We start from the raw sequence: 27,573 nt of genomic DNA, 5'->3' as shown, positions 1-27,573 counted from the left end.
GGCTATTTTTTGGTTGCAGCCGTCATTGTTGTTTGGCGGGTCCGGGCTGGGGATTCGAACCCGCCACCTTAGGTGTATGTGGCTGGCACCCTAGCCAGTTGAGCTATAGGCGCCGAGCCTTTAATTAATTATTTTCCTCATCTTGCACACATCTTGCACCTATTTTGCTAGATTTATCCCTAAGTGCTTCATTTTCTTTTTGGTGCCAATGTAAATGTTATTGTGTTTTTAATTTCAAATTCCAATCTTTCATTGCTGATATATAGGAAAACAATTGACTTTTTATATAAATCTGATAGCCTGCAAGCTTGTTATAACAGCTTCTTAGTTCCAGGAGTTTGTTTCCTCGTTTTTGTCTATTCTTTGGGTTTTTCTAATAGACAATTATGGTATCTTCAAACAGAGACAGTTTTATTTATTCTTTCTTAATCTCTATAGCTTTATTTCCTTTTCTTATCTTATTGCACAAACTAGAACGCCCATAAATTGTAGAATAGAAGTGGTGAGGATATCCTTGCTTTGTTCCGGATTGTAGGGGAAAAGCATCTAGTTTCTCATCATTAAGTATGATGTGAGCTGCAGTTTATTGTTTCTTTGTCTGTGGATGTTCTTTATCAAGTTAAGGAAGCATTTCTCTTTTTAGTTTGCTGAGAGTTTTTTATCACAAGTGGGCTCTGGGTTACCGGCCATGTTAACCTGAAGGGCCATTAGCCACTGTTCACCTGAATGGCCATTTCTTGGAGAGCACTGCTGGTTAGGCGCTGGCAAGGCCGGATGAGCCTCCGTGCTGACACCTGAGGACTGTTTATTTGCTTTTAAGGCCCGCTGTCATAGATAAGCTGGGTGCCACTGTGGCACCAGCTGAGGGACCCAGGGCACTCTGTGCACTCAGTGAAGTGCTAATTGGCTGTAAATTTATTTATTTATTTATTGAGCCAGAGTCTTACTTTGTCACCCTAGGTAGAATGCCATGGCATCATAGCTCACAGCAACCTCAAATTCTTAGGCTCAAGCGAGCCTCTTACCTCAGTCTCCTAAGTAGCTGGGACTATAGGCACCTGTCACAATGCCTATTTCTAGAGATTGGGTCTCACTCTTGCTCAAGCTGGTCTCAAATTCCTGAGCTCAGATGATCCACCTGCCTTGGCCTCCCAGTGGGCTAGGATTATAGGGGTGAGCCACTGCGCCGGCCTGGCTATAAATTTAGTCTAACTAAAATACTGCAGAGGCTTGGTGTCCGTAGCACAGTAGTTGTGGCACCAGCCACGTACATTGAGGCTAGTGGGTTTGAACCTGGCCTGGGCCAGCTAAACAACCATGACAACTACAACAAGAAAATAGTCAGGTGTTGTGGTGGGCACCTATAGTCCCAGCTACTTGGGAGGCTGAGGCCAGAGAATCACTTAAGCCCAAGAGTTGGAGGTTGCTGTGAGCTGTGATGTCACAGCACTCTATGGAGGGTGACATGGTGAGACTTTGTCTCAAAAAAAACCAAATAAATTAAAAAAAATACTGTAGAGATATAGTCACCTTGAAAGCAAGAGATATTCTAACTTTATAACCCATGGAGGGGGGTAAAGAGAACTTGTTTGATGTATAGCACACTAATTGATAACACTGCTGATGTATGTTTGGATGTTTTTCTCTAATCATTTATTTATCTTATCCCTACAAAGCTATAAAAATAGTAAAGAGAAATGAGAGAGGAGAGCAGTTCTTTGGGGGAAATATCCCCACTGCTCTCTGGAATTGCTGACTCTTCTGTAAATAAAAGTGAAACTAACTGTTGATATATCATCTGCTTTTCCATTGATTGACTCGGGTGACAGGCAGATGGACTCCTTAGTCTGGCAACAGTTGGGTTTTGTCCAGTACCCTTGATGTAAGGAGGCTCATGCTGGATGTGCTTATGAACGGCCTTTGTGGCCAATACAGAAACAGCTTATGTTGCAGCCAACTTAGGAACAGCTTGTGATCCCCTTCTCTGCACCCAGAACCTCATCTGCTTGTGCTTCCTGGATAAGCTTGACAGTAAAGAAATGATCTTCCCATCTTTGGAGGGAGCTGCCAGCTGTTGGCCTCCTTGGCCAGTGAGTTACAGACCCCTTCCTGTCAGGTGTATGCAGTACAGCCGGGGGCACCTCTCTCAGCCAGATGGCCTCCCACAGCAATCTCTGGGAAGGCTTTGAATTTCCATATGCATCAGAAGGTGCACCTCTTCCTGGACTACTGTAAGTTGTATTTTTATTTTCACTTAGTTCAAAATATTTTATTCATTTATTTATTTATTTGTTTATTGAAGCCCTAGGTAGAGTGCTGTGGCATTATCATAGCTTACAGCAAAGTCGAACTCTTGGGCTCTAGTGATCCTCCTGCCTCAGCCTCTCTAGTAGGTAGGACTACCAGTGTCCACCTCTATGCCGAGCTAGTTTTTTCTATTTTTAATAGAGATGGGGGTCTCACTCTTGCTCAGGGTGGTCTTGAACTCCTGAGATTGAGTAATCCACCTGCCTCAGCCTCCCAGAGTGCTAATATTATAGGTATGAGCCACCATGCCTAGCCTAGTTAAAATATTTTAATTTCTCTGACGCTTTCTCCTTTGACTTCTGTGTTATTTAGGACTGTGTTGTTTAGTTTTGAAATATTTTGTTTTCACCCATCCTTCCCTTATTGGTTTCTAGTTTAATTCCATTGTGGTCTGAGAGCATACTTTGTGAGATTTGTATTTTTCAAATTTGTTGACATGTGTTTTATGGTTCAGAATGATCAATCTTGGTGAAATTCCCATATAAGCTTGAGAAGGATGAGTATTCTGCTGTTGTTAGGTGTAATCCTCTGCGGAGGTCTATTATATCCAGTAGATGTTGAGTTTGACTCTATCCCCATTGATTTTCTGCCTGCTGCATTAGTCTATTTCTGATGGTGGGTGCTGAAGTCTCCGGCTATAACAACAAATTCATCTATTTCTTGAAGTTCAATCTGTTTTGTCTCACATAGTCTGATGCTCTGTTCTTAAGTGCATGCATGTTAAGGATTGTTATGTCTTCCTGGAGAACTGACCTCTTTATCATGATGTAATAGCTTTTCTTAGTCATGAAATTTTCTTTACCCTAAAGCCTGATTTTTCTAGAATTTATATAGCTATTCCAGTTTTCTTTTGGTTTGTGTTAGCGTGTATATTTTTCTCTAATCATTTATTTTTAATCTGCATCTTTACATTTAAAATGAGTTTCTTGAAAACACTATATAGTTGGGTCTTGTTTTATCTACCCTGTTTGTCTCTTTTTATTTTACTGTGTCTTTAAAGCCATTCACATTTAAAGTGATTATTCATATAATTGAGTAAACATCTACCGTGTTTGTAACTTTTTCTATTCATTGCACTTGGTCTTTTTTTCCTTTCTGATCTTTTCTCTCTCTTTCTGCTTTCTCAGCTTGTAATTGAAGATTTTATATGAGTCCATTTTCTCTCCTCTCCAAGCATTGATTATACTCCTTTTAAAGAAAATTTTAGTGGTTGCCTTAGAGTTTGAAGGATACACTAGGTCCACTTTCAAAGGCCACTATACTACTCCATTGGCAGTGCACATACTTTATAATAAAGTGCTCCTGATTCATCCTCTCCATTTCTTATAAAACAAATACTGTCATTCACTTCCTTTTCCATAAGCTATCAACACCTAATAAATTATTGTTATTGTTTTTAATAGTGATCTATTAAGTCCATTAAGAATAAGAAAAAATAGGATGGATGCAGTGGCTCATGCTTGTAATCCCAGCATTCTGGGAGGCTAAAATGGGTGTAATGCTTGAGCTCAGGAGTTTGAGACCAGCCTGAGCAAGAGTGAGACCTTGTCTCTACTAAAAAAAAAAAAAAAAAAAGAAAAAAAGAAAAACTGGCTGGGCATCATGGTGGGCTCCTGTGGTCACAGCTATTCAGGAGACTGAGGCAAGAGGATTGCCTGAGCCCAAGAGATTGAGTTTGCTGTGAGCTATGACTCAATGGTGTTCTACCTAGGGTGACTGAGTAAAGACTCTGTCTCAGAAAGAATTTTAAAAAAAGGGAAAAAATAAAAGATTTTATTTTACCTGCATAAAAGATTTTATTTTATCTCTTCTCTCCTTCCTTCCTTCCTGCCAGCTTTCTAACCTATATCATTCTCCTTCTCTCTGAAGAACCTCATTAGCACTTCTTATAATATAGATCATCTGGCAAAAAATTCCCTCAGTTGTTTTTTTTTTTTGAGTTTTTATTTCCTCGCTTTGGAGGATAACCTCATCAGATACAAAATTCTAGTTTGGTGGCTTATTTTTCTTCTTTTAACACTTTAAGTATTTTGCTTCACTTTCTTCTTACTTGCACGACTTGTGAAGGTAAGTCCCACGCAATTCTCACCCTAATGCCCTAAGTAAGTTGGTTGCTTTCCCTCTGGCATCTTTCAAGAGCTTCTTTTTCCTGCGGTTTGAATAGGACACGCCTAGGGGTATCTTGCTTGGTGTTCTCTGAGCTTCCTGGATCTGTGGTTCACTGTTGATCATTAATTTCCAGCCACTATACTGCAGTGCCTCTGATCTTTCTCCGTTTCCCCTCTGTGTTCTCATTATGCACACCTTCTGCCTTTTGTGATGGTCCCATAGTTCTCAGATATTTTGCTCCATGATTTTCATTCTTTTTTCTCTTTGCATCTCAGGGTGGAAAGTTTCTATGGACATGTTTTCAAGTTCACTGATTATTTCCTCATCTAAGTCCAGCTAACTCCTGAGCCCATCAGAGGAGGGCTTCATCTATGACAGTATCTCCTGATTATTCCTTAGAGTTTTCTTCTGTCTACCTGCTCATGTTGCCCACCCGTTCCTGCACAGTGTCCACTTTATCCATCAGAGCCCTTAGCATAGAGATCACAGTTGTTTTAAATCCTCAGTCTGATAGTTCCAAATCTCTGCCATAGCCAAGTCTGCTTCTGTTGCTTGCTTTGTTCAGATAGTGGTTTTCTTGTGGTTATTTGCTTTTTCTTTAGCAGGCCTTATGATTTTTTGTTGAGAACTGAACATAATGTGTTGGGTACTAGGATCAGAAAGAAACAGGACTGTAGTGTGTGACTTTCTGTGGTCCAGATAGGAGTTAGGTGGTGTTTAATGTCTGTGGTAGCTCTAGGTGTCAGAGGTTTTGATTTCCTCTAGCATTCTACTTCTTTTTGTCTCCCTTGATGTTGTTGGGTTCCCTAGAAACTCCTTAAACAGAGCCTGTACTTTGCAGCTGTTGATTGTCATGTATGGTCATTCTGGAGCCCTATTGGTGGGGGCAGAAAAGCTTTGCAATGGGAGAGATGTCTGTAAAACTGTGGTTGTATATCAGGAGGGTTTTATAGGGGCTAATGTCCTTGGGATGAGTCCCCAGGTCACAGTAGGCTCTGGTGGAGTGGTTTTCCCCGAGGGCAACTTATGTTACAGAGAACAGAAATCTCTCTTGTTTCAAATTAATTATTCTCCCCCTTCCTGACAGAAGCAGGGTAGGGGGATGGATTTTTCTCCAATCTTCTCCCTCAGTGCTGTAGGCCTCTTGAAATTGTGTGTAAGAATGGGGCTTTGGAATTTTTTTTTGAGACAGAGCCTCAAGCTGTCCCCCTGGGTAGAGTGCTATGGCATCACAGCTCACAGCAACCTCTAACTCCTGGGCTCAAGCGAGTCTCCTGCCTCAGCCTCCCAAGTAGCTGGGACCACAGGCACCCACCACAACGCCTGGCCATTTTTTGGTTGCAGCCATCATTGTTGTTTGGCGGGCCCGGGCTGGATTCAAACCCACCACCTGAAGTGTATGTGGCTGGCTCCTTAGCCACTTGAGCCATAGGCACCGAGCCTTTTTTTTGAGGCAGAGTCTTACTATGTCCCCCTTGGTAGAGTGCCATGGTGTTACAGCTCACAGCAACCTCCAACTCTTGGGCTTAAGTGATTCTCTTGCCTCAGCCTTCCAAGTAGCTGGGACCACAAGTCCCCTCCACAATGCCTGGCTATTGTTTTGTTATTGTTGTCATTGTTTAGCAGGCCCTGGTGGGGTTGGAATTCAGTCCTGGAGCATGTGGCCGGTGCCCTAACCACTGAGCTATGGGTGCCGAGCCTGGGGCTTTGGAATTTTAACTCTCAAATTCCTCCACACTCAGTCTCTGGCAGTTACTCAATTACCCACTAAGTGTTGTTACTAGGCTTCTGTCCCAGCAAGCTTCAGTTCCCTGTAGCCACCTGTCTTTCCAGTTTGGGAGCAGTTTGCCTTGTGACCTCAATGCTCTGAATTTCAGTTAGTTCAGTGCTTTTGTTATTGTGAGGATGGGAGTGATGACTTCTAAGCTCTTTCCATGTCAGAGTGGGAAACAGAAGTCCAGTTCTGTATTTTTTTGAGAGAGAGAGAAAACAAACATACTGTAGAATTCATAGACTTTCAGTGTCTAGTTTAATGAATTTGATGCTTTTAAAAACCTGTGTAACCACTACCCAAAAGGATATCTAATACTTTTCATAGCCCTAGATGGTTTCGTCTTATCTCCTCGTCAGTACCTGCCCCCAGAGGCAGTCACCATTTCCTTTTTTATCACCATGGGTTAGTTTTGCTGGTTCTAGAACTTCATGAAAATGGGATCATTCTGTGTTGCATCTGACTCCTGCTGCAGTGAACAGTTCTGAGAACCTTGCAGGTTGTCGTTCATTCCTTTTTCATTGCTGCGTAGGATCCCACTGCAATAAAGAGATTCTTCTGTTTTGCTCTAGGAGCAGAAGAGGTTTAACATTCAATGCTCCTGATAAATCCATCTTGAATTAATTTTTGTGCATGGTGTGAGGCATACCACACACTCATTGAACTGTTTATTGAAAATGTCACCCTCAGCTGTCTAATACCAGCAGTCCCTTTATTGTCAATCAGTGATCCTACCATTAGTTTGTCCCTCTAGATCAGTCATTTTTAAACAATGTGCCGTAAGAGGATCTTAGGTGTGCTGCAAAAAAAATTTTAAAGGTCATTAAGTAAATTATTTTTGAAGGAAGTTCAAAGCACAGTAAGTACTCTTTTTTCTTTTTTTGGATCAACACTATTTAAGTCTGCCTTAGAAGTTTAACTGGAGGTTCAAGTGTTCCATGAGATAAAAAAGGTCGAAAAACACTGATCTAGATTCTGTTCTGTTGTTTTCGTGGATGTGCACACTCTTCTCCAATACCAGGCTGTCTTAATCATCACAGCTGTGTAATAAGTCTCAAAATCAGACAGGAGACTTACTCATTTGTTACTATTTTTATGGATTGTCTTGGCCATCCTGGGTCACTTACATTTTAATATTAATTTCAGAATCAGATTATCCATTTCTATAAAAAGTAAGCCTGCTGGGTGTCCCTTTGGATTGCATTGTGTCAGGTAACCACCATGGGAAGAACCGGTACCTGCAGAAGCCAGAAACATGACCTATCTCTCCATTTGTTTAGGGTTTTCTAAATTTCTCTCAGCAATGATTTGTACTTTTTGGTGCAGAGAACTTACACACCTTTCATTACATTTGTTCCTAAAGTTTGATTTTATTTTTATTCTCTAGCAAATGGTATTGACTTGTAAGTTTATTTTCCAATTATTCATACCTGACATTTAGAAACACAATAGCTTGGCATATTGCCTTTGAATCTCACTGCCTTGCCAGGTACACTTACTCTGGGGGCTGTGGAATCTTAGATTTTTTCTATGGGTCATTAGGTTGCCATGTTTTGTCTCCTGAGGTTCCCTATAAACCCCAAGTGCTGCAGTTCCTGCCTCAAGTGTTGCCAGCAGAGGGGCCCTGGGTGAGACTTGCCAGCTGTGGGAAGGGTCTCAGCCGCCTTGCACCCACCTGTCATGAGGGTCACTTGGGTCACAGGGCCAGGGTCTTACTGCAGGCCCCAGGCCAAGCTGGGGACTGCTGGGGGCTGGGAGAGTGTGGGGTGGGCACAGGGGTGCAAGTGTGGACTAGGAGTGCTGGGGTCTGCAACTGTCCTCAGTTTCCCTGCAGAGAAGAAGCAGGACTACTCAGACAGCTGGGATGGGAGCCAAGGCCATCTCTGGCGGAGCAAGCTCCGAGCAAGCTCTTCCTTCAGGCCCAGAATGTGCCCATAGCCCTGACTCTCTATACCCGTTGGAAGGAAGGAGATGGAGAGTGATGCCCTAAGGGTCAAGGGCCAGGGATCACAGGAGGGAGGGCTGCTCTAGTCTGAGCATAGGGAGGACTTAGCCTCAGGGATGAGGAAACCAGCCAGGAGAGGGGTTGGGTGGTGTGGGCCTGAACCCCCTGCGGAGGCGGGTCCAGTTCCCAGAGGCAGGAGCCTGGTGTAGACTCCTACAGCCCTCTCCCAGATTCTGATGGGGCTTGGCAGCAACCAGGGATGTCCCCAGACCAAACAGCAGGAGCAGGAAGCTGGGATTCTGGGACTGGGGCCAGATGGGTCTCTGGGGAGATGCACTGTGGAACTAAGAGATCCTACTACACACGCAGTGAAATGGCCACAGTGTTTTAAATTCCTCTGCCTGGGGGTGGTTCTGGGAGTAGCTCCCCAGAGTGAGGGTCTAGCTAAGGGGATGGTGAGAAGAGCGATTGGTTGCACACAGGAGCATTGACGAAATGCAAAATGGATTAAGGATGGAAGAGGTACCAATTTGGTGGAAATGTTTCAAATTATACGTGAAAACACCACACTGTACCCCAGAAGTGCATTAATGTCCATAGTTACCATTCAATAAAAAAAAAAAAAATGGAAGAGGTTTCCCACTGCCAGAGATGGCAGCCCAATCAGAGAGGGAGAAACTGGAATAAAGCCTGAGGGTGGGATTGCACCTGGAGGCTGGGTCCCAGGCTGGGATGCAGTGGCTTCGTCAGAGCTCACCCGGCTCAGGCTATTCTCTCACCCCTGCCTCCCATGCAGCCAAAACTATGAGCACCGCCAAGCTGGGCTAATTTTTTTTTTTTTTTGTGAATTCATAGCTGTGTACATTAATACTGTCATGGGGTACAGTGTGCTGTTTTTATATACAATTTGAAATATTTTCATCAAACTGGTTAACATAGCCTTCATGTCATTTTCTTAGTTATAGTGTTAAGACATTTATATTCTACATTTAGAAAGATTCACATGTACCCTTATAAGATGAACCATAGGGTGATCCCATCTCTCCTCCCACCTGCCCTCCCTCCATCTCCCCTTTCCCCATATTCCCCATTATCTTGGGCTATAATCAAGCTGGGCTAATTTTTAAACTTTTTGTATAGACAGGATCTGACTATGTTGCCCAGGAGGGTCTCAAAATTCTGGCCTCAAGCAGACCTCTGGCCTCAGCCTCCCAAAGTGCTGGGATTACAGCTGAGCCATCATGCTTGGCCCACGGTTTTTAATACAGATATAGAAGTGTAGAAGTGCATGTGGGAGCATACGGGTGTGCGTGTACATGTGTGGGTGTGTATGTGAGTGCATGTGCTTGTACACACACACACACACAAATATTCCCTAGTTCTGTCCCTTGAGAAGGACTGAGGGCAGTGACACTACGAGACCAATGGGCAACACCTGTCACGAAGACTTCATTCATTTATATGGGGATGTCCAGTTGCCCCTTTCTAAATATCATTTGGCACTAAGAGGGCCTGGCCTTCCAGGGGAATGCCTGGAGTGAGGGAATTATGAGAGGACCAAACATCTCAAATAGGCCCACAGGAGAGAGAGAGATGGAGCTGTGTCAGAAAGACCCAGAAGCTACCTTGAGGGGCTCCCTGTGCCCAACCCAGGTCTAATTTGTATGTCCCATAATAACTGAGAAAAAGAAACAAAAGTGAATTGAATAAAATGGGAGGCTCTGATTCCATATAGTTACAAATAAACGAATGCATGAATTGAAAGTTTGATGAGAAATTGGCTAGTTAACACAGTCTCGAGGAATCTCTCCACAGCATACACCAGAAAACGTAACTTCTGGTAAGATGACACTTACTCCAGTGATAAGAGTGAACCTCACCAGTCACTGGACAAACTGAAACCGCACATGCACTTGATAAGAGGCAGCAAGGGGAACTGAGAGTCACATCTGTAATGTGGTGCAAAGATGTGTGATCTCAATCTAATCATGAAAAATCAGGCAACCCAGCTCCAGGGGTATTCCCCAAAATGGTAGCTGAAGTCTTCGGGAGTCTCAGTGTCAGGAAAGTCAAGGGAAGATTGAGAACCTATACCAGATTGAGAAATGCTCAAATGCACCCGGTGACCCCAGATTGGATCATTTTGCTCCAAAGTACACTTTTGGGACAGTTGATAGATTTTGAATGGCACGTGAAAATTATCTGGTAGCAGTATGCTGGTCCTTATTTCGCCACATGTTGGCTGTGTGGAGACCCTACAGGCAAATGTCCTTCATTAAAAGGAAATGCAGGCCGGGCTCACTCCTATAATTCCAGCACTCTGGGAGGCCGAGGTGGGTGGATTGCCTGAGCTCAGGAGTTCCAGACAAGCCTGAGCAAGAGTGAGACCCCATCTCTACTAAAAATAGAAAAGATAGCCAGGTGTTGTGGTGGGTGATTGTTGTCCCAGCTACTTGGGAGGCTGAGACAGGAGGATCAATTGAGACCAAGAATTTGAGGTTGCTGTGAGCTATGTTGACACAGCACTCTACCCAGGGTGACAGAGTGAGACTCTGTCTTAAAAAAAAAAAGTAAGTAAATAAATAAACAAATAAAAGGAAACACAGCCGAAAATGCTCCGAGGTGAAGGGGCTTCTTGTCAGCAGTCTCAGATGGCTCAAGCACAACACTCTTTGGACTAAGCTTGTAGCTTTCCTCTAAGTTTGTGATTGCCCTAAAGGTTTTAAAAAGCACAGTTAAAAATAAACAAACGACTGCAAAACCAAGTGCAGGTGAAGTGTGGAGCAGCCAGAACTACTTTGGGGGAGTTGTTAAAATGGTACCTGCCCCTCGCAAATAGCCCAGCAGCTCTCTCTGGGTATGAGTGCGTGAGTTCCTTCTGTGTAACACAAATGGCAGAACTTGTGAAGTTGTTCTTTAATTCACTAACTTTAAAAAATATTTTTTACTGAGGTTAAATTCACATAACATAAAATTAACCATTTTAAAGTGAAGAAGTGGTATTTAGAACATTCCTGGTGTTGTGTCTATTGCTTCTTCTAGTTCCAAAATACTTTCATGACCTTAAAAGGAAACCTCAGACCCACCAAACCATCACTCCCCATCTCCCATCCCTAAACCTCTGGTAACTACCAATCTCCTTTCTGTCTCTATAAATGCACTTATTCTGGACACTCACAGCAATGGATTCTCAAAGACCTTTTGTGCCTGGCTTCTTTTGTTTAACAAAACATTTTCAAGGTCCATGTTCTAGCATATATGAAGGCCTCATTCCTTCTTGTGAGTGAGCAGCATTCCATTGTATGGATACACACAATTTGTTTATCCATTCATCCATTGATGGGTGTTTTGGGGGTTGCTTCTGCCTTTAGCTATTACGAATAGTGTTGCTGGGAACTCGTGTATACAAGTATTTTGAGCTCCTATTTTCAACTCTGTGGAGTATATACCTGGGTGCAATTTCTGGGTCATATTGGTGTTTCTATGTTTAACTTTTTGAAGAACGACCTACTACTTTCCCCAGCAGTTGTGCCATTGCACATTCCCACCAGCAATGCATGAGGCTTCCGGTCTCTCCCTCAATGTCTGTCATTTTTCTTTCGTTGAGTAATAGCTGTAACAGTGGGGGCTGAATTGGCATCTCCTGTGGTTTTGATTTGCATTTCCCAGTAATTAATAATCTTCCCAAATCCTTCTTGGCCATTTTTATATCTTCTTTGGAGAAATGTCTATTTCAGTCATTTGTCCATTTCTTATTGGAATTTTTTTTTTTTTTTGAGACAGTCTTGCTTTGTTACCCTGGAGAGAGTCCCATGGAGTCAGCCTGTCTCACAGCAACCTCAAACTCCTGTTTCAAGCAAGCCTCTTGCCTCAGTCTCACAAGTAGCTGGGACTACAGGCATCAGCCACCTCATCCAGCTATTTTTTTTTTTTTTTTGAGACAGAGCCTCAAGCTGTCCCCCCTGGGTAGAGTGCCGTAGCATTACAGCTCACAGCAACCTCCAACTCCTGGGCTCAAGCGAGTCTCCTGCCTCAGCCTCCCAAGTAGCTGGGACCACAGGCACCCGCCACAATGCCCAGCTATTTTTTGGTTGCAGCCATCATTGTTGTTTGGAGGGTCCGGGCTGGGGATTCGAACCCACCACCTTAGGTGTACGTGGCTGGCGCCTTAGCCGGTTGAGCTATAGGCGCCGAGCCTTTTTTTCTATTTTTAATAGAGTTGAGGGTCTTGCTCTTGCTCAGGCCAGTCTCAGAACTCCTGAGCTCAAGCAATCCACCCACCTCAGGCTCCCAGAGTGCTAGGATTACAGAGGCGTGAGCCACCATGAGCATGAACTCAGCCTCAGTCTTTTTGTTTTTGAGTTGTAGAGATCTTTATGTTTTCTGTATCCTAAACCTTATCAGATATATAATTTGCAAGTATTTTCTCCCATTTTGTAGGATGCCTTCTCATATTTTAAAAAATATTCTTTGAGGTACAAAATTTTGAAGTAAAATTTATCTTTTTTCCATTTTTTTCTCATGGTTTTGATGTCCTATCTAAAGACTCTTTTGTGAGATAGAAGGTCAAGAAGATTTACTCTATGTTTTCTTTCAAAAGTTTTGTGATTTTAGCTCTCATATTTAGGTTGTTGATCAATTTGGGGTTAACTTTTGGGTATGGTGTGAGGTAGGATCCAACTTCATTCATTTGCATGGGGATGTCCAGCTGCTCCTGGACCATCTGTTGAAGAGAACATATTTCCCCATTGAATGGTATTGATGCCCTTGTCAAAAATCACGTGACATTAACGTATGGGTTTATTTCTAGATTCTCAATTTTATTTAATGGGTCTTTATATCTGTCTTGTTGCCAATACCACTGTGTTTTGATGACTGTAGCTTTGTAGAAACTTTCAAAGTCAGAAAATACGAGTCCTTCAATGTTGTTCTTCATTTTCAATATTGTTTTAATCATCCAGGCTGCTTGCAATTCTGTATGAATTTGAGGGTTAGCTTTTCCATTTCTGCAAATAAAAATAAAAAAAAATCCCATTGGAACTTTGGCGCAGAACTCATTGAATCTGACGGTTGTTTGGCTCGTACTGCTTTCTTAGCAACGCTGTCTTTCAATCCACGAATATAAGGAGTCTTTCCATTTATTTAAGTCTTCTTGCATTTCAGCATGTTACAGAGATGTTTACTACTTTTCAGTGTTGTTCTACAATGTGTGTCTGGGATTTGTTTGAAATTAGGAGTGGTAAGACAGAAGAAATAGAAATTGTTGTCATGAAGAGAGTAGTTTATACTCCCAAGTCCCTGGAAATAGGAGGTACAGCAAACTGTATGCCCTTTCTCCCTAAGCCTGTAAGCTCGGGCTAACCATGAGGAAAACAGGCAAATCCCCACAGAGGAGGGTTCCACCAACCCCTGCCCAGAACTTCTCAAAACTGCCCAGGCCACGAAAGACAAGGAGAATCTGAGACCATCACAGCCAAGAGGAGCCTAAGGAATGTGACAACCGAATGTCACGTGGGATCCAGGGACAGAGATGGGCAATGTGGAAAAGTGAGGAAATCCAAATGAACTATGGACTTTAGTTAACATAATGCATCATCCTGGCTCATTAATTACAATAAACAAAAGCTTCTAATGGAAGATGTTAATAATAAGGGGAAATTGGGTATAGGGCACATGAGTATCTCAATACTACATTTGCAATTTTTCTATAAATCAACCTGTTCTAAAATAAAAAGCATATTTTAAAAAAAAGAAAGAAAGGAGTACAGAAGTACAGTCCTAGGCTCAGATAGTTAAGGCCCCCATGACAACTCACCCTCTAAGATGTTCCTGTCCATACAGCCACTGGCAGGGCTCCACCACAGATCAGATGGGCACTGTCACCCAGCCGCCCTGCCAGGCAGGCCTTTCCTAACCGTCCTCTGTCTGGCCAGAGCCTGATGACTGAGCTGATTAGGGACCTTGGGCAGCCCTGTGACTTTCCTGCCCCTTCTCCAGCTCCAAGTTATAGGCTAGGGTTAGAAGGTCCCATTGAGACCCTTTAGGTAAGGGATCCCTTCTGAGATGTGGGGAAATTGAGGCATGAGGGGGAGTCGCCTGATCACCCACCGGGATGTGGCCTCATGGGGCCCACACTTGGTCTCCTGCACCTGCTCCTAGCTGGTCAGTAGCCCGGGTACACAATAGAGTTAAATGTTTGACCTGGTGACAGTAAGGATGACATCAGCTCATCCTCTGTGCACTGGGGATGCTCTGTGCAGGCAAGGGGCAGGGCCCCTTCCTCGTGATGGCCACATACTTGGGCAGGTGCAGCTGGGGGAGGTGAGACTTGTCCCATCAGTCCTGCACAGAGGGAGAAGGGTCTGAGCCAGGAGTCCTCAGCCCAGGTCACCCCTATGCAGGCCCGAGAGCCTGATGTCACCCAGTATAGGGGGCACAGGGCAAGGTCTTCATGGAAAAAGGTCCTCTGAGTTCTGAACCTCCAGGGCCATCCCCAGTCCTTCAGGGCCCTCACCTGTCCCAACTCAGTTCACCTTCAGAACTGGGGATGCCCCAACCTGCACCCCACCATGCACAAGAGAGGCAGAAGTATGACCCCTAAAAGAGGTCAGCATCTTTTTTCTTCTTTTTTTTTGAGACAAAGCCTCAAGCTGTCACCCTGGGTAGAATGCCGTGGCATCCCAGCTCATAGCAACCTCCAACTCCTGGGCTCAAGTGATTCTCCTGCCTCTGCCACCCAAATAGCTGGGACTACAGGCACCTGCCACAATCCTGGCTATTTTTTGGTTGTAGCTGTCATTGTTTGGCGGGCCCCGGCTGGATTTGAACCCGCTGGCTCAGGTGTATGTGGCTGGCGCCTTAGCCGCTTGAGCCACAGGTGCTGAGCCTGAGGTCAGCATCTTGATCACCAGAGCCTGTGACTATGTAGGCTTACAGGGTAAAGGGCCTTTGCAGATGTGAGTTAGGTGACAGAACCCAAGGTGGGGGAGAGGAGTCTGAATTTTCCAGGTGAGCCCAGTGTAATCAGGAGGTCTTAAAATCAGAGAATCTTTCCCAGCTGTGGCCAGAGGTGCTATGACAATGGAAGCAGGCCTGAGAGACACAGGGGGACTGGTCCTGAGTGTGGAGGAAGGGCTAGCAGGCATCCTCAAACTATGGCCCGCGAGCCACATGTGGCCTGCCTAGGGCATTTATCCAGCCCACTGGGTGTTTTTGCTGCTGCTGCCTGTCCTGCTTAGCAGCCGACTGGTCCCCGGCCGCAGTCCGGCCCTCCAACGTGCTAAGGGACAGTGAACTGGCCCCCTGTTTAAAAAGTTTGAGGGCCCCTGGGCTAGAGAAAGAATTCTCACATGGGGAGTACAACACTAAGTAAGTAGTAAAATGTTTGTTTGTTTATTTAGACCAAGAAAAAGGAGGAGAGTGAAAAGGGAGGGAATGGGAGAGGGGGTGACCCTGAGGAGAAGCTGCTTGGAGTTTTCAAAGGTAAAAATGGCTTGTTTTCTCCTACTTCAGTTTGGTAATAGAAGTGACTGCAAAGCTGCTGCAGGTACTCTTTATTTATTTTTTAAAATCTTTTCTGTGTGAGGCTGGCTTATAGAGTCCTTGGAATCTGAATTTCAGTGGGAACTGTGGCAGAAAGCTGGAGCAGGGAGCTCACACCCCGACTGCCTGCTTAGGGCTCATTAAGGCAGAGAAACAAACTCTTAGAGACAACAGGTTAGGCCGTAAGTACCCAGTTAAGCAAAGGGCAATTCTCTTACTTTCTGTTAGATAGTTTATTTTTCTCTTTTAGCTAGGTTATTAGTAAGGCCATCTTTCACCCATGTTTATTTAAAAGTTGAATTTTTAGTAAAAATCCTTCTAAACAAAGGACATTTCAGACACAGAGAATTTCACTCGTGAATTCACCTAACACTTGAAGAAGAAATAATACCAAATATACATAACCTATTCCAGAGAGTGGAAGAAGAAACAATTCATTTTATGAGGTTAGGATTATGCTGATATTAAAATTTAAAAAAGACATAAGATAAAGAAAACTACAGGCCAATATTCTTCACCAAAATAGATGTAAGAGTCTTCACAAAATATTAGCAAATCCATGCCAGCTGTGATGACTTACACTTATAATTCCAGTGCTCTGGGAGGCTGAGGTGGGAGGATGCTTAAGGTCAGGAGTTTGAGACCAGTCTGAGCAATAGTGAGACCCTGTCTCTACTGAAAATAGAAAAAATAGCTGGGTGTTGTGGTGGGTGCCTGTAGTCCCACTGACTGAGTGGGGCCTGCAGGAGGGTGGAGGGTGGGCCTCTGCACTCTGCCTGCTCCCAGTACCCTGTGTGTCTTTGGGCTTCCCTGGCCCTGACATCCGTCTGTTTGTTTCGGTCCCGACCCCTCATCATCTGGGCTCTCGAGAGTCCCATTGTAGGCCTGGTTCCCAGAACCAGGACAGGGAACTCAGAGGCCTCTCAGGAGCTTGTTGGGAGATTGAATGAGGACTACGGTTACTGTGCAAGAGGGTGCCTGGATATCCTCTGTCTGGCCCCCAGGAGATGCTGCCTGAAAGGAGTCCAGATGAATAGCCCCTGGCTGTCCTTGGCAGGGTAGGGTGGGCTGAGGCCTCCCTTGGACATTGTATGGGGGCTATGCAGGAGCCCCAGAGGTCAGAGTTCAAGGAGATGGCTGGGGTGCCCAGAGATGGGCAGGACCAGTGAGAGTCTGGAGGCAGGTGGAGGACAGGCAGGAATACAGTCTGCCCGGGTGGGGGGGGGGGGCTGGGACCCAGGGTAGGGGGGCTAGGATGTCCAACAGGAGGCAGGTGCTGGCCTCTCTGCTGTGGCCCCTCTGCTGATGAAGCTCAGATTCCCACGATAACAAGGACGCTGCAGAGCAGTGGAGCTTCACAGATGGTAGCAGAGGGGGACATCCCTAGTCCTCTGAGCAGTTGCATCTGCTCTGTGACAAAGGGACAGTGGGGGCTCTTACTGGCCAAGTACACTTGAGCCCTGAGTCTGAATCATCCACTTCCTCCACATCTGCCTTGGAGGGTGGGGCCATAAACCCTGCTGGGGCTGGAGGGATAAAAGGGAAGGCCCACTGGCTACAGAGGATCAGGGACAGGCCAGGGTAGGATCCCACCCTCTGAGCCCCTGGTGGCTGTGTGTTGCCCTGGAGCAGAGAGGCTAAGCCCCAGACCCAGGTCACAGAGACCCCTGGGCCAGGACCCAGCCCCTAGTCTCCATAGGCCCCGGCTCCCTCCTGTACCCAAAGCCTGTACACCCCGGGCCCAACCCCACTCACACCATCCCTCCTGCCCCTTCCAGATGCTGAACCTACTGGTGCTGGCCCTGCCCATCCTGGGGAGCTGGGTCCATGCGGCCCCTGGTGAGTCCTGACCATGCCCAGCCCTGCCCCTGTCCCTCACTGCACACTCCACAGGCAGGGGCACAGGTGAGTCAGGAGGGGGCAGGGTTGCCCAGCACAGGCTGATCTTAACCCCTCCCCAGCCCCAGGCCAGGCCTCAGAGTGAGCAGGGATCGTAGGGGGCCAGGAGGCCCCTGAGAGCAAGTGGCCCTGGCAGGTGAGCCTGCGGCAGCACACTCACTTCTGGATGCACGTCTGTGGGGGCTCCCTCATCCACCCCCAGTGGGTGCTGACGGCGGCACACTGCGTGGGACCGTGAGTCCTCGGGGCCTTGTGGGTGGGTGAGGGCCTGGGCCCACCCCATTCCTGTGCTCTCCCTGAGGTTGCTCAGGTCCCCTGAGGAGGAGTCTCCTCCCCAGGGAAGTCCAGGACTTGGCTGACTTTAGGGTGCGGCTGCGGGAGCAGCATCTCTATTACCACGACAAGCTGCTGCCTGTGAGCAGGATAATCCCCCACCCCGGCTTCTACATGGCCACCACCGGGGCAGACATTGCCCTGCTGGAGCTCGAGGAGCCCGTGAACATCTCTCACAGTGTCCACTCCATCACCCTGCCCCCGGCCTCAGAGACGTTCCCCCCGGGGACGCCGTGCTGGGTGACAGGCTGGGGTGATGTGGACAATGATGGTGCGTGTCAGGGAAGGCTGGATGCTGGGCCAGGTGGGGCGGGGATCACACCTATGGCCCTAGCTGTAAGGACCTTCTTTTGGGGCCAGAACCCAGCCAGCAGGCCCAGGGGTGGGAATTTGGAGACCCTGGGAAGGGAGCAAGATGTGGGAGGCAGCCTGTGTAAGAGCAGGGACTAGCTTACCCCTGGGTGCCTTGAACAAGTCACTGACGCCCGTGCCTGGTTCCCCCTCCTGAAGGATGTGTCAAAAGTTTGTGTTTGATGAATTTGACAAGAGCAAGGTGAAAAATTGCCTGTAAAGTGTCTCTTGACTGTAGGGAAAGAGAACCGCCAGGGCAGGGCAGAGCAGTGCACACCAGGATTGGGTCTCACAGGAGGGCTTATGGGGGTTGAACAAGGCTCAGGCTGACCTCTGAGGGGGGCACATTTTCAGTTCTAAAAGGTTTCATCATCATTTCATCAACAACTCAGAGCACAGCTTTGGGGATACTCAGCAAACACAGGCAAAGCGTTCTGTCCACTTGCCCTATCCACAGAGGGGAGACTGAGTCATGGGGCCGGGGCTGGGCCAGGCAGCAGGCTGCAACTGACTTTGGGCCCTGGACACTGGCCCAAAGTCAGCTGAGTGTGGGGCCTGTGCCTCAGTAGGCACCCATAGCCTGGAGGACCCACCCTCCCTCCCCAAATGGGACTTAAAGGAGCCAGGAGATCCAGGACCAGCCTGGAGGGACAGGGTCGGGCACTTAGCACGTGCTCGCTTCCCACTGTCCCAGGGCCTGGTAGGCCCTACAGGGAAGAGGAGGTCCAGGAGGAGTTTAGGAACGCTGCTGTCATACATGACCTGTCCGGTGATAGGGTAAACTGAGTCTACTGGGGGCATGGCCCAGGTCCAGCCTGTGCCTCTTCTCCTCCCACCTGCAAGTGGGGCTCCCCCCACCATTCCCCCTGGAGGAGGTGGAAGTCCCCATAGCGGAAAACCACATTTGTGATGCAAAATACTACATGGGGCTCTACACAGGTGACAATGTTCCCATTGTTCATGATGACATGTTGTGTGCTGGGAATGAAAAGCATGACTCCTGCCAGGTGGGTCCCATATGTCCCTGCACAGCCCACCCTCCTGGGCCTTGCCAGCAAGCACTGACCCCCACCTTCCCCAGGGCGACTCTGGAGGGCCCCTGGTCTGCAAGGTGAATGGAACGTGGCTGCAGGCCGGCGTGGTGGGCTGGGGCGATGGCTGTGCTCAGCCCAACCGGCCGGGCATTTACACCCGCGTCACCCACTACTTGGACTGGATCCACCACTATGTCCCCAAGGAGCCCTGAGCCAGGTCCAGAGGGCTGCCACCCAGGTCACTAGAGGACCCAGCACCTTCCTGTCCCAACACCGCTGCTTCCTACCCAGCTGGGCTCCAGCCCCACACACCTTCCCTGTCCTTCTGTCCTGATCCCAGTCCCAGTTCCCAGCCCCCGCTCTGTCCCCTTAGCCCCTTCCCCTCTGATCCCTACCACCCTCCCTTGCCTGTCCTTTGTGTCTCATTAAAGTGTGTGAAGAGCAGGCTGGGCTGTGCTGTGTTCCTGGTCATGGGTGAGGGAAAGGGGCTCCACGGCATAACAGGGTGCAGCTGCCAGAGTTGGGGGTCCCCGTCCCCGTGGTGCAGCGTGTCACTGTGGGGTTGGCCTCCTTGAACTCAGGGCCAACTCCTCCCTCACAAGGCATTGTGCACTCGGTCAGGTAGAGCAACATGGGTGATGATTACAAAGTTGATTCTAGAGGACACCAGGCACCCACAAGCAGCCCCCAGACAGCTTGGCCACCTGCCCTGAGGGCTGGGTCCTCCACTCCTTGGGGACCCCACCACAGGCTGGGGGCTTCACTAGCACACCTGGCCATACCACAGCATTGTCTGGCCTGGGTTTGTCTTCTGGATACCTGTGCACTGATTGTCACCCCCAAGTCAGGCTGTTTTTATTCCACATGTGCCCGTGATACTCTTCTCGCTGCTGCATAGGCCAAGGGCAGCACATCCCACTGCCCGCACAGTGCCTGGTGGTGGCCACATCAAGGCTGCTGCTCTTGGACTCTGGGCTATCCCCAGTCAGGGCTCTTATAGCTAGGATACCCGTGGCCATTCCCATGTGCCCACCAGCTACCTGTGGGCTGCAGACAGTGCCCTCAGGGGGGAAGTTGGGGCCAGGGTCTGCACATCCTGCATTTTCTGGACAAAGCCAGACTTTCCTCTCCAGGGGCTGTGTCCCAGCAGTGGGGAGAGTGACCCCCACTCCTCATCCTTGGCAGTGTTGATACTGTCAGACCCTTTGCTTTCTCCATCTCCTGTGGGCAGTGGTTTCCATGAAGGTTTTGACCATGGCAGAGGCTGAGCACCTGTGTGTGCTGAGGGCCCCCCGTCAGGAGGGAGTGACATCAGGCTCCTGGGCCCTCAGTGGGATGACCTGGGCTGGGGACTCCTGCTCCCCCTATGCAGGGCTCCCTGGGTCCCCCCACCACATCTCAGAGGATATCCCTGACCTAGAGAGTCTCAGTGGGACCCTCTAACACTGACCTGTGACTTGTAGCTGGGGAGAGGGCAGGAGAGTCCCAGTGCTGCCTAGGGTTTCTGATCAGCTCAGTCATCAGGTCCTGGACAGACAGAGGATGGTTAGGAAGGGCTGGCTATGCAGGGTGGCTGGGTGATAGTGCCCATATGATCTATGGTGGAGACCTTGGGACCTGCTGATGGATGTGGGGACAAGGCCATCATAGAGTGCAGGTTGTCACGGAGGTCTAAGCATTTTTCCACAGGGTTATCTGGGCATTGGGCTGGGATCCTGAAGACTGGACTCTGAGAGGTTGGAGGAGATGGGCCAGTGTGCCCCATGGGAGCCAGTGAGGGCTTCCTTGAGGAAGAAGGAGATCATGGCTGCCTCTTGGGTGGAGAAAATGCTGGGTTTGCAGTGAGGACACTGGCATTCTCTCCTATTCCTGCTGTGATCTGAATGGGAGCCCCATGAATGCCTGGGCTGCAGTGCCAATATGAGGACAAACAGAGGTGACAATCTTTCTCTGGGTGAACAGGCGGGGCCTGCCATGGTGCCTTGGCCCTGCCTCCTTGGCCCTGACAGCAGGTGTGTAGCCATTCCCACCCCTCCCCACGCCCAGTGGTCTAAGGTTCAGTGTGGACCCTCCCCTTCCTCCCTGTCTGTGCAGAAACCATGGCCCTGGAGCCCTGTGGCCTCCTGCTGCTCCTGGCTGTGCTTGGTAGGTGACCAGCTGGGGGTGCTGCCGGGGTTGGAGGGGAGTACTGCTGGGGGTTGCTCTGGGGAGCTGGGCTTCCTCCTGGAGCTAGGATTCAGGCATTTCTGGTGTGTTCCATCAGCCCTGTAGTGGGAGGGCCTGGGCCTTGGGCCCAGGGGCACTGGCAAGAGCTGGGGTGAAGCTGGGAGGATGATAGAGGGAAATGTGCTAAAGTTTCACACAGTAGGGCCCTGAGCTCTCTCTGCACAGCCTGCACAAGGGTGCCAGTGGCCCCCATAAGTGCCTGGGAACAGAAGCTTGGGTGGAGGTACAGGTGCCAGCAGCTCCTGGACCCTAAGTAGAGGGTGGAGGAGGCTCAGCGCCTCGCAGCTGCTGTTTATGGCTGGTGGCAGGTCCCACCCTGCCTCTAGTCTGGGCTCCACCTGCTTAGAGCAGGGACCCATGCAAGGTCATCCTGAGGCCTGGGGACGCCTCCCCCACATTGCTCCCTCCCAATCCTGGTCCTGCCTCTTCTCCATCCTGCAGGTGTTTCTGGCGCAGTTCTGCAGCCAGGTACGGTACGTCTCCAACAGGTGTGTGGGGAGGCCCCCAGAGGTGATGCCGTGTCCTTCCAAGGGGTCACATTTGGAAGCCCAGGGAGGCCACATATGTTATTGTGGTGGTTCCCACTCAGACCCTGTGGTGGAGGGGTGTGGCCAGGGCTGCTGCCCTCTCTGTGCAGTTAATTTGTGTCTTGTGAGAGAAGATCCACAACTGTGCAAACACCCACTGCCCTCAAACTCCCCTGTGGGCTTACCCCCTGCTGAGGACAGTTACCTCAATTGGTCTCTGTTATGGCCTCTGGGTCCACATTCCCCTGCACTGGTATCAGTTCTGCTCTCCTGTGGTAGAGAACCCCTCTCCCCAAATTATCCAGTTCTAGTTGTGTCTGTTGGTAACACAGGCTCACCATTTCCCATTTTACTTAGTTGTAGGGTTATACTCTTATCGCCTTCATTATTTTGAGGCTCAAGTTGCCCCAGATTGAGCAGATAGGAGCTCTTCAAGCTGGCTTCTGTGTCTTGATTTTTAATTTATTAAAGTGAAATTCACATAAAATTATCCTTTGCAAGGCATTCAGGTGGAGCAGTGTCTAGCAGCTGTGGTGGTATGGGACTACTAGCTCTAGTTCAAACATGCCCATCACCCTGGGAGGAGACCCCATGCCTGCTAAGCAGCGGCTCCCTCCAGCACCCTGGCACCTGTTTGGGGACCTGTTAGGCGTCTCTTGGAGGAGCCCTGCTTGTGACTTTATGGAGCATGGTGCTTGGAGACCAAGCCCTGAGTGCAGGTTGCACTCATGGCTGCTGGGTCTTGTTTCTCTTGAGGGGGGTCATCCAGCAGACGGGGGGAGCTAAAGATGTAAGAAGAAAATATTCAAGAAGTTGTGAAGGAGATCAGGAAGGGCTTCAGAAAAGTCAGAGGGCTGGGGAGCTGGCCTCTCTGGATCACCCACCAATGACACCTCCTCCTTTGGCTTAGGGTGTGGCCAGCCCCAGGTTTCAGATACAGGGGGCCGAATCGTGGGAGGCCATCCTGCCCCAGCTGGAGCATGGCCATGGCAGGCCAGCCTCCGTCTGCAGAGGGTGCACGTGTGCGGAGGGTCCCTGCTCAGCTCTCAGTGGGTGCTCACAGCTGCCCACTGCTTCTCCGGGTGAGTGTCCAGGCTGTGTAGGGGCAGGTGGCAATGTGGAGACTTCTGTTTAGCCTTTAGCTCACTCTCAAGATGTAACTCTCTGGTTCTCAGTTTTCCCTTCAGTAGAAAGGGAGGACTACTAGTGTAGTAGTCATGGACATCCTCCCTGCGACCTGAGGCAGCAGTGTGCAGCCACAGGGTTCAGAAGGCATCCCTGGCTGCACCAAAGTGGCTGGTGCTGGTCTTGGGAGTTTCTGGAGCCACCCACTGAGGTGGCTGCTGTCTGCACACCTCTGCGGGTGAGCAAATGCCTCCCTCCTCACCTGTTGCCTGTTACTTCTTTACAGGGAGCTAAAGCCTGAAATCTTCCTGCTGGCCAGGCCCTTAGTCCTTGGCTTTCGAGCAGGGGTCCTCAAACTTTTTAAACAGGGGGCCAGTTCACCGTCTGTCAGATCGTTGGCGGGCCGGACTGAGGGCCCCGGATGAGTCAGCTGCTAAGCAGGACAGGCAGTGGCGGCAAAAACACCCGGCGGGCCAGATAAATGTCCTAGGCAGGCTGCATGTGGCCCATGGGCCATAGTTTGAGGACGCCTGCTCTAGAGGGTGGGGCCGTGCCCAGGCTTTGGCCCCACTGCCCAGAGCAGCTACTTCTGAACCTTTAGCCAAGTAGGAAAGGGTTGGCCTCAGGTCCTGGCTGGGGTGGGGTCGGGGGGGCTCCACACTGGCCTCTCACCTCTGTAGCCGGCCACTCTAATGGTAGTTACACACTACACCCTCCCACTCTTCCCTGCCAGGTCCCTGAACTCATCTGACTACCAGGTGCACTTGGGAGAACTTGATGTCACTCTGTCCTCAAATTTCTCCACCGTGCAGCGGATCATACTGTACTCCAGTCCCCCAGGGCCACCAGGGACCAGTGGGGACATTGCCCTGGTTAAGCTGAGCACTCCCGTGGCCTTCTCCAGCCAGGTGCTGCCCGTGTGCCTGCCAGAGGCCTCAGCTAACTTCTACCCTGGGATGCAGTGTTGGGTGACCGGCTGGGGCTACATAAGGGAGGGAGGTGAGATGCCCCTCCTACCACTCTGGCCTATGGGGCTATGGGGATGAAGAGCTGGGATTGAGGGACCTGCTCATGCCAGTTTCTCCTGGAAGCCTTGACAGCTGGCCAGGGATGTCCTTATCAGCTGTCCCATTCCAAAGTCCATCCACGCAGACCCACACCAGTGCACCACCAAGAACCACCATGGTGTGAGGTTTCACCTGGGCAGAGCCCACAGGTTCTCCACTCTGTCAGTGCTGGCTATGTCCCTGAAGAGTGTCCCCACCCCCCAGAGCCCCTGCCGCCCCCATACAGCCTGCAGGAGGTAGCAGTCTTGGTGGTGGACACAGACACCTGCAGCCAGGACTACTCCAGCCCGGAGGGCAGCGCCATCCAGTCTGACATGCTGTGTGCTCAAGGCCCTGGGGATGCCTGCCAGGTGATCCAGGCCAGGCCCAGGTGCCAGAGGGGAACCTCAGGGCCTAGGGAGGGGCCCCACCAACCCCTAGCATCTTGGCCTTCTCTTTGTCTCTCAGGATGACTCAGGGGGGCCCCTGGTCTGTCAGGTGGACGGGTCCTGGCTGCAGGCTGGTGTCGTGAGCTGGGGTGAGGGCTGTGGCCGCCCTGAGCGTCCAGGGGTCTATACTCGTGTCTCTGCCTATGTGAACTGGATCCACCACCACATCCTGGCCTCAGAGGACTCTGGGTCTGCATACCCCAGCAGCTCTGAGCTCCTCCTCCTGGTTAGCTTCTTCCTCCCTGGACTCTTCCTCCTGCTTCTCTCTTGTACCCTGGCAGCCAAGTGCTCAATGCGCCCAGCCTGGGCCAACCCTCCCTGTGACCCCTGACCCTTGACCCTAACAGTAAGCCAAGCACATTTCTTAAATAAGTTACTGTTTATTCTGCTTTACTCCCTCCCTCCCCTTGACTTGAGAAGCTGAGTTTTCTGCATCAGATTATTGCAACGTTCAACCTGAATTTATCAAACAAACAGAACAAAGGGTGCCAACTGAAATTCTGTGGCCCAAGCCCACAGACAAATGGACGATGGATGGACGGACAGAAGGGGGCCCCACTAACATGGAAGCCAGGGTGTCTTATTGCACAGGTGACAGCTTCCTAGTGATGTGGCTGCTGCCCAGAATCATGAGCATGTTTCCGGGAATATCCAAGAGGAACAGAATGGGGGGGAGCAGCATGGAAGGGCAGAGTGAGGAGGGTGGAGGGTGTGAGGGACAGATGGGAACTTAGACTGTGAGCGAAGGTGATACTGGCTGTGGTGGCCTCAGCGACCACGCCCTCTGCCAGTGATGGTGCCAGGGACGCCTGGTATGTGTTCCCTATAAAAATATGTGGACTGTGAGGGCAGTAGCCGAAGCCTTCCTCCTTGTGGTGGGTTTCTGGCTCTCGTTCACCACTGCAGCCTCTCACTGAAGGACTGTGGATCCAGCTGCTGGCATAGACTTGGAGCAAAACTCGAAAAACCCAAACCTGAATCGATCAGATGGAGGCTTGCAGAGCCCAGAGCAACTCCTGGTCTCTCCCTAGACTGTTACCTTCCCTGTGTGCCTCTGCCCATGTCAGGACCTGAGCTAGGGTCCACACACAGCCCAGTCCAGGCCCATCACCCCACTGGGCACCCCAAACCCCTGTGACAAAACCCCATGTGGTAATGAAGTCCTGACCTACACTGGCTCATCTGTACCATTCCCAGGGGCAGGCGCAGCTGGGGGGGACCCTGGCTTCTTCAGGGAGGCCTGGGGGATGGTGAGATACAGTCCTCGCCTCTTCTCTGGGGGGTCACCAGAGGGTATAGGAGGCTCTGTTTCTTGGGGTTCCAGAGGTGCTGTGGTCCCCGAGGCAGAAGCTCTGGGTTCTGAGGCCATGGTGTGGCCACTGTCCAAGAAAGGGTCTTCCTCAGAGCCTCCCAGGTCCAGAGGCCTGAAGGCAAAGCTGGGGACAGTTAGATGCTCTGCCCGGCAAGGGACCTGGCCCCATCGCTCACCCCTGGCTGCAGGGTCCCCTCCTGCACCCAGGACTTCTGCAGGCTCCAGGGACTCCCTGTGGGGGGTAGCTTCACAAGAGGGGGTTCGTCGCCGCAGGGTGGTGCTACCGGGTACAGTGGGGGGCCGGGTAGAGCTCTCGTCCTCTGCAGGGGGATCCACAGAGATGCAAGGGGGGCTCATCTTCTTCTTTCTGCGCGCACCCAGGGTCAGCTCAGCCTCAAGGACCTGGGCCTTCACCTCCCCTGGCTCCGGGCTGTGATTCCCACTGCCCAGCTCTGCCAAGGGCCACCTCTGCTCATCTGCTCGGCCTGGCTCATCCAGGAAACCCTGGGTGTTGACGCTGTAGAGGCTGCACAAAGCCTGCTCATCGCCCGCTTTGGCCAGACCATGAGGCTCAGCTGGGGGCTGCCAGGTGTGAGCTGTGCTGGTTATGTGGCTGACCTCCTCATCTGCTGGGTCTGCGGCCTCTGCCTCATCTCTGCCTGGTGCCGGGGGCTGGCTGGAGATGCAGTGCTGCCCGAAAGTGTGCTTTCGGGTGTGGATGCTGGTGGGCTCTGGGGAGTCCCCCAGGGACACTTGCCTCACCGGGGTCTTCTCAGGTTCTCCAGAGACCAAGATGCTGTCCCTAAGGCCATCACTGTGCCCCTTTAGGGACTCAGTGTGCACAGCTTCCTGCAAGGGCGTGGGGTCAAGGTGAGGTGGGGGCCCAGGGAGCCCACTCAGAGACCAGGGCCCTTCCCACCTAGTCCTAAGTACAGAGTGGGCTGGGAGCCCAGGGAGGGATGTGGCTGGTGTGGATGTCAAGTCTGCACTCTGCAGGCAATGTTGGAGAGGGACCTTAGAAGGTCTGCAGGTCCCAGAGCTGGGGCTGAGGACAACTCCCCATCCCCAATGACCCTGCCCAGCCCCCTAGGGTTCAGCTCTTGCCCTAGGCAGGAGCTAGGGTGGAAAAAGGAGACAGAGACCACAGGTGGGCAAGGCTGGGTAGTCTGAGACCTTGCTAGGACCACTGGAGCTGGCACTCTGGCTGCTGTGGGGGTCTGCTGGCCCAAGGAGGGACTTAGGGTGCTGTGACCAGGTGGTCTCCTTGAGGGGTCATAGCTTCGAGGAGGCTCAATGCCCTAGACCCACCAGAGGACAAAGAGAAAACTCTGGTGCACCTCCCCACCCAGCTCCCTCCCTGGGTTGCTCTCTAGCTCATGACTATAATCCTAGTACTCTGGGAGACCAAGATGGGTGGACTGCTTGAGCTCCCAAGTTCAAGACCAGCCTGAGAAAAGTGAGACCCTGTCTCGACTTAAAGTAGAAAAACTGAGGCAAGAGGATCACTTGAGCCCAAGTTGGAGGCTGCTGTGAGCTATGATATCATGACACTCTACCCAGGGTGACAACTTGAGATTGTCTCAGAAAAAAAAAAAAA

The 27,573-nt window shown here is 50.0% G+C and overlaps 3 protein-coding genes across 3 annotated transcripts in view; 2 read left to right on the top strand and 1 right to left on the bottom strand.

Annotated features, from left to right (window-relative positions):
• The first annotated feature begins 17,343 nt into the window (after positions 1 to 17,343).
• On the top strand, positions 17,344 to 19,659 carry LOC100947777 (tryptase alpha/beta-1). Its single transcript, XM_003804022.3, is given in 5 exon segments — positions 17,344 to 17,513; positions 17,636 to 17,807; positions 17,912 to 18,177; positions 19,101 to 19,264; positions 19,339 to 19,659. Coding segments are annotated over 5 exon segments (828 nt in total). The 5' UTR covers positions 17,344 to 17,452; the 3' UTR covers positions 19,504 to 19,659.
• Positions 19,660 to 21,390: 1,731 nt separating this feature from the next.
• Positions 21,391 to 24,995, top strand: TPSG1 (tryptase gamma 1). The gene is made up of 6 exons (XM_003790892.1): positions 21,391 to 21,436; positions 21,959 to 21,985; positions 22,955 to 23,126; positions 23,903 to 24,168; positions 24,441 to 24,586; positions 24,684 to 24,995. The coding sequence occupies exons 1-6, from the start codon at positions 21,391 to 21,393 to the stop codon at positions 24,993 to 24,995; spliced, it is 969 nt and encodes a 322-aa protein (XP_003790940.1).
• A 739-nt stretch (positions 24,996 to 25,734) lies between these two features.
• CACNA1H (calcium voltage-gated channel subunit alpha1 H) overlaps positions 25,735 to 27,573 on the bottom strand; it is a 60,795-nt gene continuing 58,956 nt past the window's right edge. The window contains exon 35 of the mRNA XM_003790762.2: positions 25,735 to 26,825. Within this exon, the coding sequence (XP_003790810.1) occupies positions 25,833 to 26,825 (993 nt within the window). The 3' untranslated portion in view covers positions 25,735 to 25,832. The remainder of the gene's footprint in view (positions 26,826 to 27,573) is intronic.

This window comes from Otolemur garnettii, unplaced genomic scaffold (assembly GCF_000181295.1).
Source record: "Otolemur garnettii isolate 467f Iridium unplaced genomic scaffold, OtoGar3 scaffold00044, whole genome shotgun sequence".
NCBI lineage: Eukaryota > Metazoa > Chordata > Mammalia > Primates > Galagidae > Otolemur > Otolemur garnettii.
This window is presented reverse-complemented; position numbering and strand designations above follow the sequence as displayed.

What these genes read in the sequence shown, in the direction of transcription:
- TPSG1 (XM_003790892.1), top strand. Translation starts at nt 21,391, where the DNA reads ATGGCCCTGGAGCCCTGTGGCCTCCTGCTGCTCCTGGCTGTGCTTG. An exon ending in TGGCGCAGTTCTGCAGCCAG is followed by an intron (nt 21,986 to 22,954) that starts GTACGGTACGTC and finishes CCTTTGGCTTAG; the next exon opens with GGTGTGGCCAGCCCCAGGTT. An exon ending in GCTGCCCACTGCTTCTCCGG is followed by an intron (nt 23,127 to 23,902) that starts GTGAGTGTCCAG and finishes CTTCCCTGCCAG; the next exon opens with GTCCCTGAACTCATCTGACT.